General features: G+C 29.3%; 1 protein-coding gene across 1 annotated transcript in view; it reads right to left on the bottom strand.

Moving 5' to 3' along the window:
• Positions 1-15537, bottom strand: part of LOC143253116 (bleomycin hydrolase) — a 52334-nt gene that overhangs the window by 22912 nt on the left and 13885 nt on the right. The window contains exons 4-7 of the mRNA XM_076506407.1: positions 14579-14731; positions 7865-8095; positions 3932-4024; positions 779-934 (exon numbers count right to left, since the gene is read on the bottom strand). Of these exons, the coding sequence (XP_076362522.1) occupies positions 779-934; positions 3932-4024; positions 7865-8095; positions 14579-14731 (633 nt within the window). The remainder of the gene's footprint in view (positions 1-778; positions 935-3931; positions 4025-7864; positions 8096-14578; positions 14732-15537) is intronic.

The raw sequence follows: 15537 nt of genomic DNA, 5'->3' as shown, positions 1-15537 counted from the left end.
TCAGTTATTCAAGCAAGGTTATCTGAATTTAGAACATCACCAACTGTAACTTACTTCCAAAAGAAAGCTTTTACATATTGTTGCTAGTTTTATAAAAGACATACAAATAATGTTGAAACTTATGTTTTTAATTAAAAAATTTATATGCTACAATTACTATATTCATTAAGTTGATGAAATAAAAATTATCACATTACAAATATGACAAAATAGTTTTTTAACTTAAGATTAATTTATCATGATTTTTTAATAGCACCTTAAAATTAAAAATTACAGAAAAGAAGTATTTGTTTGTTTTGAATTTTGCAGAAAGCTACATGAAGGTTATCTGCACTAGCCATCACCACTCACTGCCAATTCCTGGGATACTCTTTTACCAATGAATAGTGAGATTGACTCCCACATTATAACACCCCCCATGGTTGGAAGGACAAGCATGTTTGGTGTGATGGGGATCCATACCTCCAACCCTCAGATTATGATTCAAACACCCTAACCACCTGGCCATGCCAGGCAAAAAAAATGTTTAACCAGTTTTTATTTTAGATTGAGGAGCTTTGAATTAATCAAAAACAGTAATGAGACAATAATGACAATATTTCAATTTCTTGGATAGTTGAAATACATTAAACAAGTAACACCTGGAAATAGTAATTTCAATTGACAGGAACCAACATAACTGATACTTATAGGTAATCAGTTATATCCAAGTTATAATAAACATCATACATTAAAAATAATATTCTACCTACTACAATAAAGATTTTATCATAATTACCTTGTCCTCTACATTGAAATGTGGCTTGACATATTCTTCATAAAACTTAAGTGAAGTGATAGGACCAACAGAATTATAAGTTTTATCTTTCTTGTAATATTCCCACAAGAAAGTTTTTGATGGAATTCCCAGGCAAATACCAACCACTCTATATACCTAAGAAATAAACACTTTTACTGACCTTTCATTTTTGTAAGTAAAAACTCTAATCACAACTTAATTGCTAGTTTATTATGTGATATTATTCTCTCCATAAATTAAAGTTTAATAATTATAAAACTCAGTCAAACTGTTGCAAAACAAAACATATCTTAATTTCCCATAAGTTACAAAAATCTAAGATATAATATCTTAAGGTTTGTTTTTTTTAATAAAAATAAATAAGTTTTATCATAAATAACTAAGAAAGCAATCTTTATTATACTTGAAAAAATATATATAATTTATGTTCCTCTGTTTGAAAATGTATGGTAACTAAGAATAAAAGTACAGTTATATGTCCTAAACTATTTTGATTTTTTTTTCTACATTCTAAAATGGACTTATAACTAAAACAAATTTCATTAGTTTAAAGTCAACAGTTAATAGTACTGAAATGGGCATGGACTGCTATAACAATAGGGAATTTACACATGTTCACTTTTGTCATCACTGTTTCAATGCAGGTTTATCATTACCTGTCACAATCATTTTAATTTGTGAAGTCTTCTTAGGTCAAATAAATAAATAAAACAGAAAACAATGTGATAGCTCTTTTCTAGATAATAAATTTTTCATCAGCTCTCACCACATGTTTATAACTAGAATAGTCACAATATATTTTCTGGGTCATATAAACAGAAATGAATTTAATTCACTGAACATGGAGAACAAAAAAGAAAGGATAAAAAGTTCTATGACAGAATGATTTGTATATAATAATAATGTAAGTTTACACTTTTATTCACTTCAACAACTTTAATTGTGTTCAAAATTTACAATGTAATTAATCTAAGCCAACCTATAAGACCTCTAAATTCATTGTAAAGTCATATTAGCAATATGTCATCCTTGTTACTGCTATCAAAGACCAGGAACCTGGTTAGTTTGAAACATCTGATGATAGTACTGTATTTTGTGTCTTTCCATGACTTGGAAATCCAGTAAGTAATGTCGAGGAAATCATCTAAGAGTTTTTTTTAGCTTTGCAAGATACATGAAGTTCTTTTATATTGATGGTTTGAGTTTTTATCATTCCAACAAGTAGTTTGAGATTGTATACCACTGTCAGTGTTTCTTTTATTGCTTGGTGTATATTTTACACTTTAATAGGAAAGGTCTTGATAATATTTTTTTTAATAATATCAACGTCTTAATTTCCATTTCACCACTGATTTTGAAAGTATTTGCTAAATAGAGGGTTCTCCAACCAGCTGTTGGATTCTTTGAAGTCAGAAAGTGCCTTTTCCTTCAAGATCAATCGCGATACATTTTTTGCCTTTGGAATGAACAGTAATAAACCTTTTCTGGACATTGTTGTTGATAGACAAAAAATTGCACATACTGATGAACTTATTTTTTGAAGTCCACCCTTAGTTCATGTTGTTTTAATTGTCTTTCATCACAAAATAATTACCTGTAACTGACTTGCTGTCTTTCTATGTTTCTGCTTAGCCAGGATATCTTACTTTAGGTTGACATTCATACCCTATTTTAAATGTTATTTCTTCCTTAAGGATTTTTTTTTGTCATTTGAAAGAATGCTCTGTTACTAGCATATACTGCACCAATTTCAACCTTATTTACACGAATAAACTGACATGATTAATGTGTTTAAACAAATGCTTCAATTCTATTTTCACCAACTACACCAATGTGTTTTTGTAGCAATAACTGTTACAACAGCTGATTAGCCAGGTCGTTTGGATTAATTTTGGAAGCAAATAATTATATATTATGGAAAAACTGCCAAAAGCCAGTTTAATGATGTGGCAGGCAAAACAGACTTCTCATGTATAAAATGTGAGAGTTTGGTTGAAACCTTTTAAAATAACCACTCAGAAAGAGTAAGTAAAGTGGCCAATTTAAAGATGTTTCATTCTACATCTAAGCCGATATACACACACACACACACACACACACACATATTAGATATCAAATACCCCTTTTACTTTTTCATTTTATAAATTAATTCCAAAAATTTATTTATTAATTTCTATTCTAATTGCTTAAAACATTGAGAGAAATCCCTTGGACTTCATAATATATAATAATTCTAACAAAAACTGTCACACTGACAAATCTATATTTTTACCAAAATTCACCTATGTTAAGCTACCTGTATCTCACTAGATTTAACACCTTTAACAAAACTTTCATTTGGTAAATGTAAAATAAGAAGTAAGAAGTACATGCTCATATTAGGGATTTTAGTGATAACTCTTCATTAAAGTATATGAACCAATTATATTTATGTTCACACAAATATAATCTCAAGGTGATTAAACAAAGTTACTGATTAAATATTATAACTTAAAGTGACATGTATGAGTTACTTTTCACTTGGCCACTTTTGAGTATGGTAACATATATGTTAGTATTGACAAAAAAAAGTTGCCAAAAGACATGCAACCATACTTTTACTGTTGTTAAAAAACTGACAAACATTGTAGCAAAATAATTCTAAACCAAGTACTGAGCTTAGTTTTCTTAGCAAACAATTTTAAATTACATAACCAATAATACTGATTGCCTTCACTGCATTCTGATATCAATTTTTTCAGTTGCTGTTTGCACAGTTTTTTTGTTGTTATGCTTTATATTTTTTTTTACAGCTAGAGTGCTTTTGGGTTAGGTTTTAAGATTACCTGTGAAAGTTTTTATTTCATCTACAAACATAATACAGTTTAAAGGTTATTTATCAATGTAAAGGGAATTACTCAATCTTTACAGAGCTGATCATGATTGTTTTTTTTGTATGTTATTGTATTTGACACCTTTACACACAGATTAGTACATACACAGTAATGGCATTTTATTCACAATAAAATGTTTTATAAGGTGATATTAAGGACCCAAATAATTTCAGTATTAGATATTTATGAAAACCAACAACTGTAAACTCTATTTACATATATACTAGTGTTAAACATATAAAAATATCAAGCAACTTACCTCTTCCATCATATTGCTAATCTGTTTCTTGATGTCCTCCTCACTGCACTTCTTTTCAACCATTGCCCACAGGTCTCTCGCATATTCCCTCATCTATATTGAAGTAATCAAGTAAACAAGCACTTCAGGAAAAATAAAAGATATGTGCACTTTAAATCATGTGCTTAACCTTACAAGCTTAATTTTACACTGTTACTTCTTGTAAACGTTAATTTTTATTCTTCAGCATTGATTTCACCGTAATGACAATAAATGATTTGAACAGATTCATTTGGGATGTTGTGGTATAAGCATTTAACATTTCAAAACATATGCATTCCACAAACTATGCTAAAAATAAACTTAAGTGTGTATATGAATTTTTGTGCAAAGTATAGCTGATTATTTTATTTCTTTAGTTCAGATTCAACTTTTTTTTTATCCTACATACATTCTTATGTAGCATGAACCATAACAAACATAGGAAGCGATCCAAGAAAGAAAAATATTAATAGAGATAAAATATAAAGGATAAACACTGAAATTGAGAAATAATTCAAAAACATGATCTTTCATATTTATATTTTTACATAAAATTGCACAGTAACAAGAAACCTTAAAAAAAAATGAGACTCAAACATTCTTGCTAAAATAAGTTACTTTTTCACATTGATGTGAAATGTGTCAGCAATTACTCATACTTTTTCTTCTTTGATGACTAATTTTGTTTAAGACATGTACAGTTTCATTAGTGGACTTCAGTTGTCATATTTATTTTTCAAAACATACGACTCAAGAAGTAACATTAGTATATGTTTGACTGTTTTATGATAATACTGGTTCAATAATTAAAATGCTCTAATTAATACTCTGGTTTTTGTCTTTCCTGTCCATACAATAATTTAAAGAATTCTGGTGTGAATATCTGGTTAGTTATTTAATGAATAACTGAAAACACTAGATGTGGCTTGATTTTTATGATAGAATATCTATGATGGTCAAAAAGCATAATGTAATCATTCAAGAAAAACACAATATTCAACCAAGCCTACAAAACACAATTTTTTCTCAGATCAGTATGTTTTTCTTGAATAGCAAATTAAAAATTAAATGAATTTAGAATTAAACTAAGTGACCTTTAACCTTTTTTACTGTACTGTGCTTTAGAGCTTGTGGTGTGATGCTTATTTGTGTGAGAGAAATGTGTTGTGGAATCTATAGCATCAACTAAGGTTATTTTCCTATATCCCTGCAAAAATGTAGTAGCCTTGTCTGTGCATATACTGCATCATACATCAATCCCCAAATTTTGAAATGATTATATTTTACGTAGATCACATGAAAAAAATATTGTAACTACCACATGACTTCAGCAGCATAAGATGCTTTCATACAAGTTTTGAGATAAATTCTAGGGTTTCTCAACATGCACTGCTTTATTTCAACAGCTGTATATCACTATTTAGTTAGGATAAACTTGGTTTAAAAAAACAAAACAGAATCAACTCTGCTTTTACATGTTCAAGAAGGATCCTTTTCTATAATCCATAAAATATCAAGCTAATAATGTCAGATAAACTATAAAATTCATTCCAAATAAATTTTCAATAATAGCAATCTGTAAAGTGTGAAATGACTATACATATATCAGAATGATTAAATTAAATAAATGAAAAGAGTAGGCCTAAAAATATCACATAAGCAATATTTAGATGCTATTAAAAAATGAATGAATATGTCGCAAAACAAAGATTCCAACAAGAAATCATAAATATTTGTTCTTTCTTTCATAGCTTTGAAACTATGTAGTAAAAACTACAACAGAAATTATCAATAACCAACAAGAAATGTTCTGGACAGGAAAAGAACACTGACACAACACAGAAAAAGTTAATATAAACATACCTTTTTTTCTAAACTAAATTTGTTTGCATGTATTTGAAATTATTTAAATCAATTAACAATAAATATATATAAACTAAGTAAGCATTATTTTATTACAATTTACAAGTTTTACAGTAGGGAGATTTCTTAGAACAGGGTGATGTTTCAATCACTGTTGTAATTAATCTCAAATACACAAGTTTTAGAACTAAAGACAATTTTAGTATTCAAATCAACAATCTAACAATATATATAAATTTTAGAATTGATGATGGTCACTTATGCATGTGCATATCAATCCACATGAATTAAGATTATTTACGGCTGAACTGAAAATGAAATCAATATGAGTGACTCAATATTAAAAAAATATGTATAGGTGTGCCTGGGTACTTTTAAGTTCTGGGATTGTTTGATGTTATTAGTATAGCATCTTCGATTTTGTTTCTGTTAATTTCAGGTTCAGGTAACATTCTGTTCAGATTAAAAAACTGTCAATTGATTTTGTTCATATGTCCATGAACTTGGGAAGAAGGTTTTGGTGTTCTTTTAACCAGATCTTCATGTTCTCACCCATTTAACATATGTAAAAGGCTGGGCAACAGTTACACTTTAGTTTGTAAATGTTTCTTGGTGGGGTAGGCTTGTTATGAAATTTTCTTAATATGTTTAATGTTCACTCCTGGGGTGAAAATGAGTCTAAATGTTATGCTAGTTTTTTTCTCAATTTCTGATAGAGGTATGCTAATATTTTCTATGTATGTAATAGTACAAGTGATTAGGTTTGTTTTGTGCAGTGTTTTTTAGGTAATTAGGTTTGTTTTGTGTAGTTTTTTAGTTTTTGCATGTGTGAAGTGTCTCTCGTCCGTGTTTTTTAAATTCATTGATAGTTTCTGTAACTCCTTCAGTGGAGAACTGGTTCACATTATCAAAGCACTGAGCTAAGTGCACAAGTTTTGCAGTGATGTTTTCTGTGGTGCATATTGGGTATGCTAAACTTAGGGGTTTTGGAGTGCCTGGCTTCTGGTGAATTACATTATTAGAAAACTAGTTTATGTCATTTATGCTGTATGTGTTGTTGTTTTTTTATGAAATTTAATGATGAAGCCTGGTAAATTGTATGTCTGTGTAAGTTAAATATGGGTTGACAAATTTTGCCTGTTCATCTTGACAACTACAGCTACATAAAACATCATCTACCCAAAATGTAGGCTTATGTACAAAAGTGAGTATGGCATGTTGTTCTATGTGATCTAAGCAAAAGGTAGCCAAAATAATTGATAATGGATTTCCATGGCAAGTCAATGTAATTGAAGGAACTGTGAATCTCTGTATTGCAAGAAAATAAAAGTAGCTAGTTGGATTAGGTGTTCCTGTTTTACATTGATTCTCTTTTTGCAGTCTTGTGGAATAATTTGTGTAGTACATCGTACTGCTTCATGACAACGTGTTTGAGGAAACAGGTTTATGACATCAAAGCTCGCTATAATGACATTACTATCTAAATTATACACAAAGTTTTTAATTGCTGTGGTACATTGTTCTATCCATTTGTTGACTTTCTGGTGTCTCTTAAACAGTAAAAACAAAAATCCCCCTTCATTTTCCTATTGAATCTATAAAGTAACAAGTCTGCAAGAGTAGATTATGGCACTATGCTTACACTCATAACAAAATATAAACATAAAACAGATTTTTAGCTTACACTCATTAGAAGGAAAAATATATTCTCTGAGTAACAAATACAAACTGAAAGTTCTTTTTCATCATTTGTGTGTTTAAATAAATATTTCGGCCACTGAGACCCTTTTAAAAATGACCAGTGTAATTTTTTGTACCATTACCCTTTTTTTTCTGTCTTAACTGCAGTTCAGGTGTTATCCAGAATACATCAGAAATTTTCCAGATCCTAATATCTTGCCTATACCACTTGAGAAGTCTAAAATGATTAATATACACATCAAATATATAAACAAGTCAGTAATTACTTACTATTATTATCTTTGATATGCACCTGTGTCAGAAAACTCTTAACATAATTCTGAAATTAACACAGCATACACCATATACCTTGCTTTTTAATATCTTATTCATTCGACCTGAGGATTCACAGCTGTATGATTCTGGAAAGCATTTCTTGGGCATAACTCCATGTTTCGTGATGAGGTTCACAAGCATATCCCACTGACCTCCATCACAAGTTGGATCATGAAGCAAGAAAGACATGAGTCGACCATCCACTGGTTCTCCTCGTTTGGTTATTTCCACAACATTATTCAGAAAGTAATTGCACCTTTCAATCTGTAACATTAACCTCAATATGTAATACAGACCATAAGTGATCATCCAACAAAGGAGGAAGCTTGCAGTTTTTTAAACAACATACAAAACATCTCTAACTCAAGTTTCATTAAAACACACGAATCCAAAATCTTACGACAAATATAACTGCTAGAGTAATTTTTCTTTACATTAAACTGTGATATTCTTAAAAGCAAAACTTCAGAAATAAAGTTTATTTCTTCAAAATACTGCGACTGAAAGCAGCAGTTTTTTATTACTATTTATGACCTTCTCCTAGTATTATTTTACACAGTGAAGTTACTTGAATGAAAATAAAGACAATGATAAAATCCTCAAAAACATTTTCTCTGGACATCTTCTATATTAACCCACAGCTTTCAGATTTATAGTAATGGTAACAAAAAACTGTTTCTCTAAACAAATGGTCTGAGTGTTTTTTTTTATAGAAAGAAGCTAGTGTTTTCTTAGTGATGTTTAATTTAAGAAAAATCACTTTAAATTCAATTATTTTGAAATAATTTCTGGGTACTAACTCCTATGGCATTTACTGGTATCAAAGTTCTGCAATCAAGTTCTATATTACACTAAATGTTTACTTTGTTTAATGTATCATAACATGTATTTTTAATTTTCTTTCAACTTTTCATGCTAAGAATTATTCATGGAAGTTTCTTCACGAGTAAAATATGTCACACTTGCTTCAGATTTTTCATCTTTTATTGTAAACAAGCTGAAGTACCCATCTGTTGTCGTGGTACAATTTCTGCAACTGATTCCTTTCCTCTTCTTCTTATCATTGTGTGGCAGCAGTTTCATCTGTTATCAACTGTGTTTTTCTTGTACCTAACCTTTCACTCTCTTGACTGTCTTGCAGCAGTTTCATCACTTATCAACTGTGTTTTTCTTGTAGCTATCCTTTCACTCTCTTGACTGTCTTGCAGCAGTTTCATTGGCTATCACTTGTTCTTTTCTTGTAGCTACCCTTTCACTTTCTTGACTGTCTTGCAGCAGTTTCATCAGGAATCACTTGTGCTCCTCTTGTAGCTACCCTTCCACACTCTTGACTGTCGAGCAGTAGTTTCAGCAGCCATCAGTTGTGATTTTCTTGTAGCTATCCTTTTACTCTCTTGACTATCTTGCAGCAGTTTCATCAGGTATCACTTGTGCTCTTCTTGTAGCTATCCTTTCACTCTCTTGACTGTCTAGCAGTAGGTTCATCAGCTATCAATTGTGATTTTCTTGTAGCTATCCTTTCACTCTTTTGACTGTCTTGCAGCAGTTTCATCAGGTATCACTTGTGCTCTTCTTGTAGTTATCCTTTCACTCTCTTGACTATGTCTAGCAGCAGTTTCATGAATTGTCTCTAACTATACTTGCCCTACCAAAGCTTGTTTTGCAGCTGTTTTTTTGCCATTTCTTTCATCCTCTTGAATATTTTTGAATCCTGGAAACACAATTATTTCAAAACTCATTTGGGAATCTTGACATATTTAGATAGGGATGAAGTTTGCCTGTGCACTTCATAAAATTGACTGTTGTAAAAACTACAAAGTAATACTATATACACATATATACATATTATTTACTTACAATTATTGTTCAGGTGAGAAGCTCATGCAACATGTAACATTTTTGAAGTAACGGTGAACACTGTGAAACTAAGTGCATATATGTTCACTTTGTCTTCACATGATTCATTAACTGATGGTCATTGGCTGCATTACACAAAATTTAATATATATATTACTTTTGTGTAAGGATATGGTGCCATCTATAAAAACAGACAGATTTTTGTGCTTTATATCTATGTATATTTAACTAAGTTATGCAGTAAAAATTAGGACAACATTCTATGAAATAAATTAAAAACTTATTGGATATACAGAGAATAATATCTTTGTTTTCAGCATTTAATCAGGTTAACTTTGTATCAAGTACAATAACTACAGTGCATGAAATCATAATTTAGTTAACATAGAAAAACAGTAGAAGGATTCATTGGTATTTGAGTGATTGTGTTTAACACAATTTGCAGAACATAAAAAATATGCAAAAATTATCACAGAATTAATATTTTTATCTCATACATGAGAAATTTTTATCATAATATCATGGTGTGTGCATGCTTCAGTCACTGAAGAAGAGGTAAATTCTCCAAAAGTAGCAAAACCAAATTACACATGTTGCTCAAAGTGTAGATTGAATTCAAACTCCCTTGAACTTAGACTTCAAATTAAACAATTTTCAGAACACTTAGTTTATTTAGTATTATATCCTATTCCGTGTGATGACAAAATCAGCTAAAATAATATATAACACTAGACTTTATGTCAAAATAAACACTGAAAAGTTTGTTAATCCAATATTTGCTAAATGTCAAGCACCACTGATAATCAATATAAGTTGAAAAAGTGTCAAAAATTTGTATTCAATTCATTTTCATATTGTTCTGAAACAGTGATTCAAAACATCATACCATAAAACCTCTTTAAGCTGGAAATATCAAAATTTGGCAGCATTATCTTAAGATTTCTCTTATAAAATGCCCTCTGTGTGGCAGAACCTGCATAACATGCACAGAAAACTTATCTTACACCTACCTTATGTACCAACAAGTAGGATTAGAACCTGCCTGAGTAAGGTGAAAACAATGTTTTTCATTAAATATTAATTTCTTATATAATTAATAATTTATTTAAATATTAATAAATTCTTGTTTAATTAATAATTCATTTAAATATTAAAGAAATCTCAAATATTTTGTTACAGTAAGTATTGGTTAAATATATTCTGTTTTACTTTCTGCTGTCATTGTTTTTGCAATTAAATTACATTTCATATTTGTCTTTTAAGTGTGAAATTCTACTCTTTAAGTAATTCTCACAAAAATAAATTCCTATTTTCCCTAATTTTAAATTTTAAGAAAAATTTACCATGGGTAATAAACAAAAGTGAAAATCTGCACTGTTTCAAAAATTTAAGGAAGAACCAACTTCCTGTGGAATGGAAAGCGAATAATAAAGCATGGATGACAAATGTTATATTCGAGGAATTTTTTAACAAGTTAAACAAAAATAATGAACAAGAAAATAGGAATATTCCACTTTTCCTAGATAATGCAACTTGTCACCCAAAAGTTCAACTTTCAAATGTTCGTTTAGTCTTTCTACCTCCATGTACAACGTCAGTTTTACAGCCACTAGATAATGGAATTACATAGTGTAGAAAAATTGAAATACAGAAAATTGATGCTTCAGCATATTATTGCAAACATGGACGACTGTAAGAGAGCATCTGAAATGACCATGAAAAGTGACGTGTTAAATGCAATTACATTTTTAACTCATTCAATCAAATGTGTAATAAATTGCTTTTGAAACTGTGGATTTATTCTTGATAATGGTGGAGAAGTTGTTTGTTATGATAATTCTAGTGGAATCCAAACTCTGATTGAGAAGATTGATGCAGATGATTCTGTGAATGCAGGAAGTTTTGTGAACATTGACAACGTTTTTAACAGAAACTGATGAAATTGACTTAAAATTAATAATAGAATCGCAAGATGGTAACAGTGTGAGAGCTTTAGAAAATGAACAAAATGGAAAAGATAGTGAGGAAACAGAAATTCCTACTTCATCGCAAGTGTTAAGTTATATTAATGCTATCAAATTTTAATCAAAAATGAAGAAGAAAAATTAACTTCACGAAAAGCTGTAGAATTGGTGTTCTCTTTTAACCACGTGAAAAAGCCCATTAAAAAAAAAACAGTTGAAATTAGACACTTTCTTCATATAATTCTGATTAAGACTTTTTGTACTTATGTATATTTTGAATGCCTATTTTGTTCTTATTCTAATAAATACAGCATAAACAGTAAAATAACTTTATTCACAAATGTCTTACTTCCCTTAAGTCAAGCACGTATAACGTTCCACTAAAAAATTATATATAATTAAGAAAATGCATATTCACTATGTCTAAGCCAGAAAACATGCTTAAGCTAGAAATTTTACAAAGTCCCATGCAATTCTGCCTCAGACAGGTTTTACTGTATTAGGTTTCACACAACACTGTGTACTTATCTACTATCAGAATACAAATTTTGAAGCAGCTTAACTGGTTAATGAAAAACTTTAATATAAACATACAACATTTTGAGAAGATTTTGTCATCCTCAGGTATTAGTAGTTTACAGAAATACATACATATATAGTGTAGAACAAAGTGATCACATGACCATGAACTTCAAAGTCTAATATAGGTATCTTATAACCCTGGGGTGTTGATTTAGGGTGGGGAAGTTTTCTTCAATTAAGATAGCTTCTTTCATTTACCTGAGGATGATAAAAACTTGTCAAAATGTCGTACATTTATGTTAAAAGTTTTTTGTTACCTAGTCAAACAATCTCAAAACTTTTATATTATTAAAAGTGGATTCTTTGTAATCAAGTTTTAATTTACTACCATTAGAATGTTAATATTCTGATAATTGTTTAGAAAATCTTCATTAAATCATTTTCAAATACAATACACATTAACACGTGCATTCAAAACATAATTCTAATATATGTTAGGAATTATTTTTATAAATTAATATAGTATGACAATACCATATAATAAATTTAACCTCACAAAAGATAAAACATATGTATACAACAATTTAACAATGGAAGCCTCTAGCAGGTTAAAATTGACAAAGCAGATTATTTATCAATTTTATGCTTAAACTGTTTAATTAATAAGTATTCATTTATTTTGTGATGATTATGTACTTTTTATGTCTACTAATAATTTCAACATTGTTGAAGAAAATGACCATGTTTGAACACAAACATGAGAGATGAGTTTGCTCATTTCTTTAACAAGGGTAATATTGTTTGGTGTTTCAATGAAATTGGATGGAGGAGTGACATTATCAGTGCTATTTGACTCATAAGAGATTTGTGGATAAACCTTAGTTCTATTTTTATCTCAAACTCCAAATGTTCTTGTCATATCTTCTAAATCCATTTTTAGCCCTGAATGAATAAACTGTTTGAGTAGCAGCAAACTTAAACACTTTATCTAATAGCTAAGATTCATTTCTGTCAAACATTTTTTTTTAACCAGAGTTCTTTTGACACTGATTTGCTGAAGACTGGAATTATTGTTTGTTTGTTTTTAATAACTTGAACTTTTCCCTGTGCCTCGTGGTGACAATATGATTTAAGTTACCTGCAACTCATTCAATGATGCAAGTAATTCTGTTGAAGTGTATGGGTGACAGTGTGAAATTCATGGTGGAATCTAGTTGCAATGAAACTTGTATTATCTTTAACAAATGTGTTCAAGTAATAATTTGAATTGCAAATTGCATGATGTTGACAAACTTCCAAGAATAGTTGATTGGAAGAGTTATATGAAGTTCAAAAACTGTAAGACTAGGTTATTATTTCAAAATTTATGTTCAACTCTGTTTTTTTTATGAGAAATTAAATTATTTGAAAATATCTAACAGAAATTTTGCAGTTGAGGCTGTTTACATAAGGGTAACAAATGTGATATAAAACAAGAAAAAATAAAGGGAAAGCCTACTGTACTTAAGTTGTGAGTAACATAGTTACTTCCCTTCAGAGGATCTAAGAAGTTTTTGACAACTATAATACAAAGGATACAATACAACCATCTCATGAAGTAACAAAAAATTCCTTGGCCAAATCAAGTACTGAAAATAATACGAAAGCTAAATTTAACATCTCAAATCACATGGATTTAGAATGTTTCAAATTAGAATTTAGAAAATGTTTTAATTTTAAAGAAATGAAATACATACACTACAGAGTAAAATATGTTAAATTTGAATACTACAACACCTTACGCATAAACTTGTACAGTCAAAATAAGCTTTATTACATGGTATTTTTCTGCAACTTAACACTGAGTTTCTATGAAATGAATTATAACAAAACAACTGGAACTCTAAATCTGATGACTAAAAGTGCTTTGATATAATTATCATCACATTGTTCTTCTAGTATTTAGCACTAGAAAGTTATTTTTGTTTTTTCACAATTAGTATTTTGGCTCTTTGTACAATTCAACCTACACAACAGCTATTTCTACTTTGCATTACTGGAGAGGATCCCTACATAAATATGAACTAAAATGAAAATTACATGTAGTTAAAAAAACATTTTTATTAAAATGGAAGTGAAATAATTTGAATACACTTATTACCATCTTCAGGAACAAATGTCAAAACACACTGAAAAATAAATTAAACAGGATAAGTTCTGCAGTTGGTCGACAAAAAACACATATACTATATCAATATAATATAGTGAATACAAACTAATGTACATACAAACAACTAAATTGAAATTTTACTGGTCATTTATTCTTTTGTGTCAAGAACAAGTACTTTTAAAATCCTTGATGAGGCTGCATACAAATTTGTCTATCAACTCTTTATTTTCATACGCATAACAATCTGATACTGACCTTATCCCAGAAGAAGAGATGTGCTTGGCTAAATTCAAATTCTTCTAGTTCATAATGTTTGACAAAAGGCAGACGGATGACATTTAAGCATGCAAATATCCAGCAGCGACCAGAACTCTTTTGATCTGTGACAGGCTTACCTTCACATTCTACCTATAACACAAAAAAACTAACACATTTAAAATGTTATATAATGATTAACTTATAACATCCTCAGAAGTGAGCCGATTATAGAATCTGTCTATATTCTGTAATGTTTCAAATGAAGCCCATAAAAATTTTTTAAATCTAACCAGACATTCTTATTTAACACAATACTAATTGTGTTAAATAAATGCAAAAATAATTCAAATGCTTATTTTCCATGTAATATTTCTTTATATTGATAGGTTTTCTTTTCAAATAACTCATATGAATTGAAATGAGCAAACAAACTTAAACTTGTTTGACATAAATATAAACATAAGACATAATAAGATGGTTTTTGTGTATTTGAGTATAATATTTTGCTTGCATAAAATATTAACCCAGATACAATGCACTCATAGGAGAAAAGCAGATTAATAGCAAAGTTTAAGCTATGCAAGTGTGTATCAGAATAATAAAATTAATCAAAATATTTTATACAAATAGCAAATGAACAACTGATGTACAAAAAATTATTGTAGAGATAAATCATGTAATTATATTTAATTAATAATTTACCATGAGATATTATCTACATTTACTGTACACATGAAGAACCAGCATAAAGAGATTTGTTTATCCAATTCTTTTGAGATTAATTATCTGTTTATTACCTAAAATATATGAAACTTCATCAGTTTTTAGATGGTTTTGGTAATTTTCACAAAAGTTTGTTGCAACTTTCTTATTTATATTTCTCCAACATCTTGTTTCCTGCTAAGTCTAGAAGCTAGTTGAATATCTAATACACAAAAAAATATTCTCTAAAGGTA

Source organism: Tachypleus tridentatus, chromosome 6 (genome assembly GCF_004210375.1).
Source record: "Tachypleus tridentatus isolate NWPU-2018 chromosome 6, ASM421037v1, whole genome shotgun sequence".
Lineage (NCBI taxonomy): Eukaryota > Metazoa > Arthropoda > Merostomata > Xiphosura > Limulidae > Tachypleus > Tachypleus tridentatus.
This window is presented reverse-complemented; position numbering and strand designations above follow the sequence as displayed.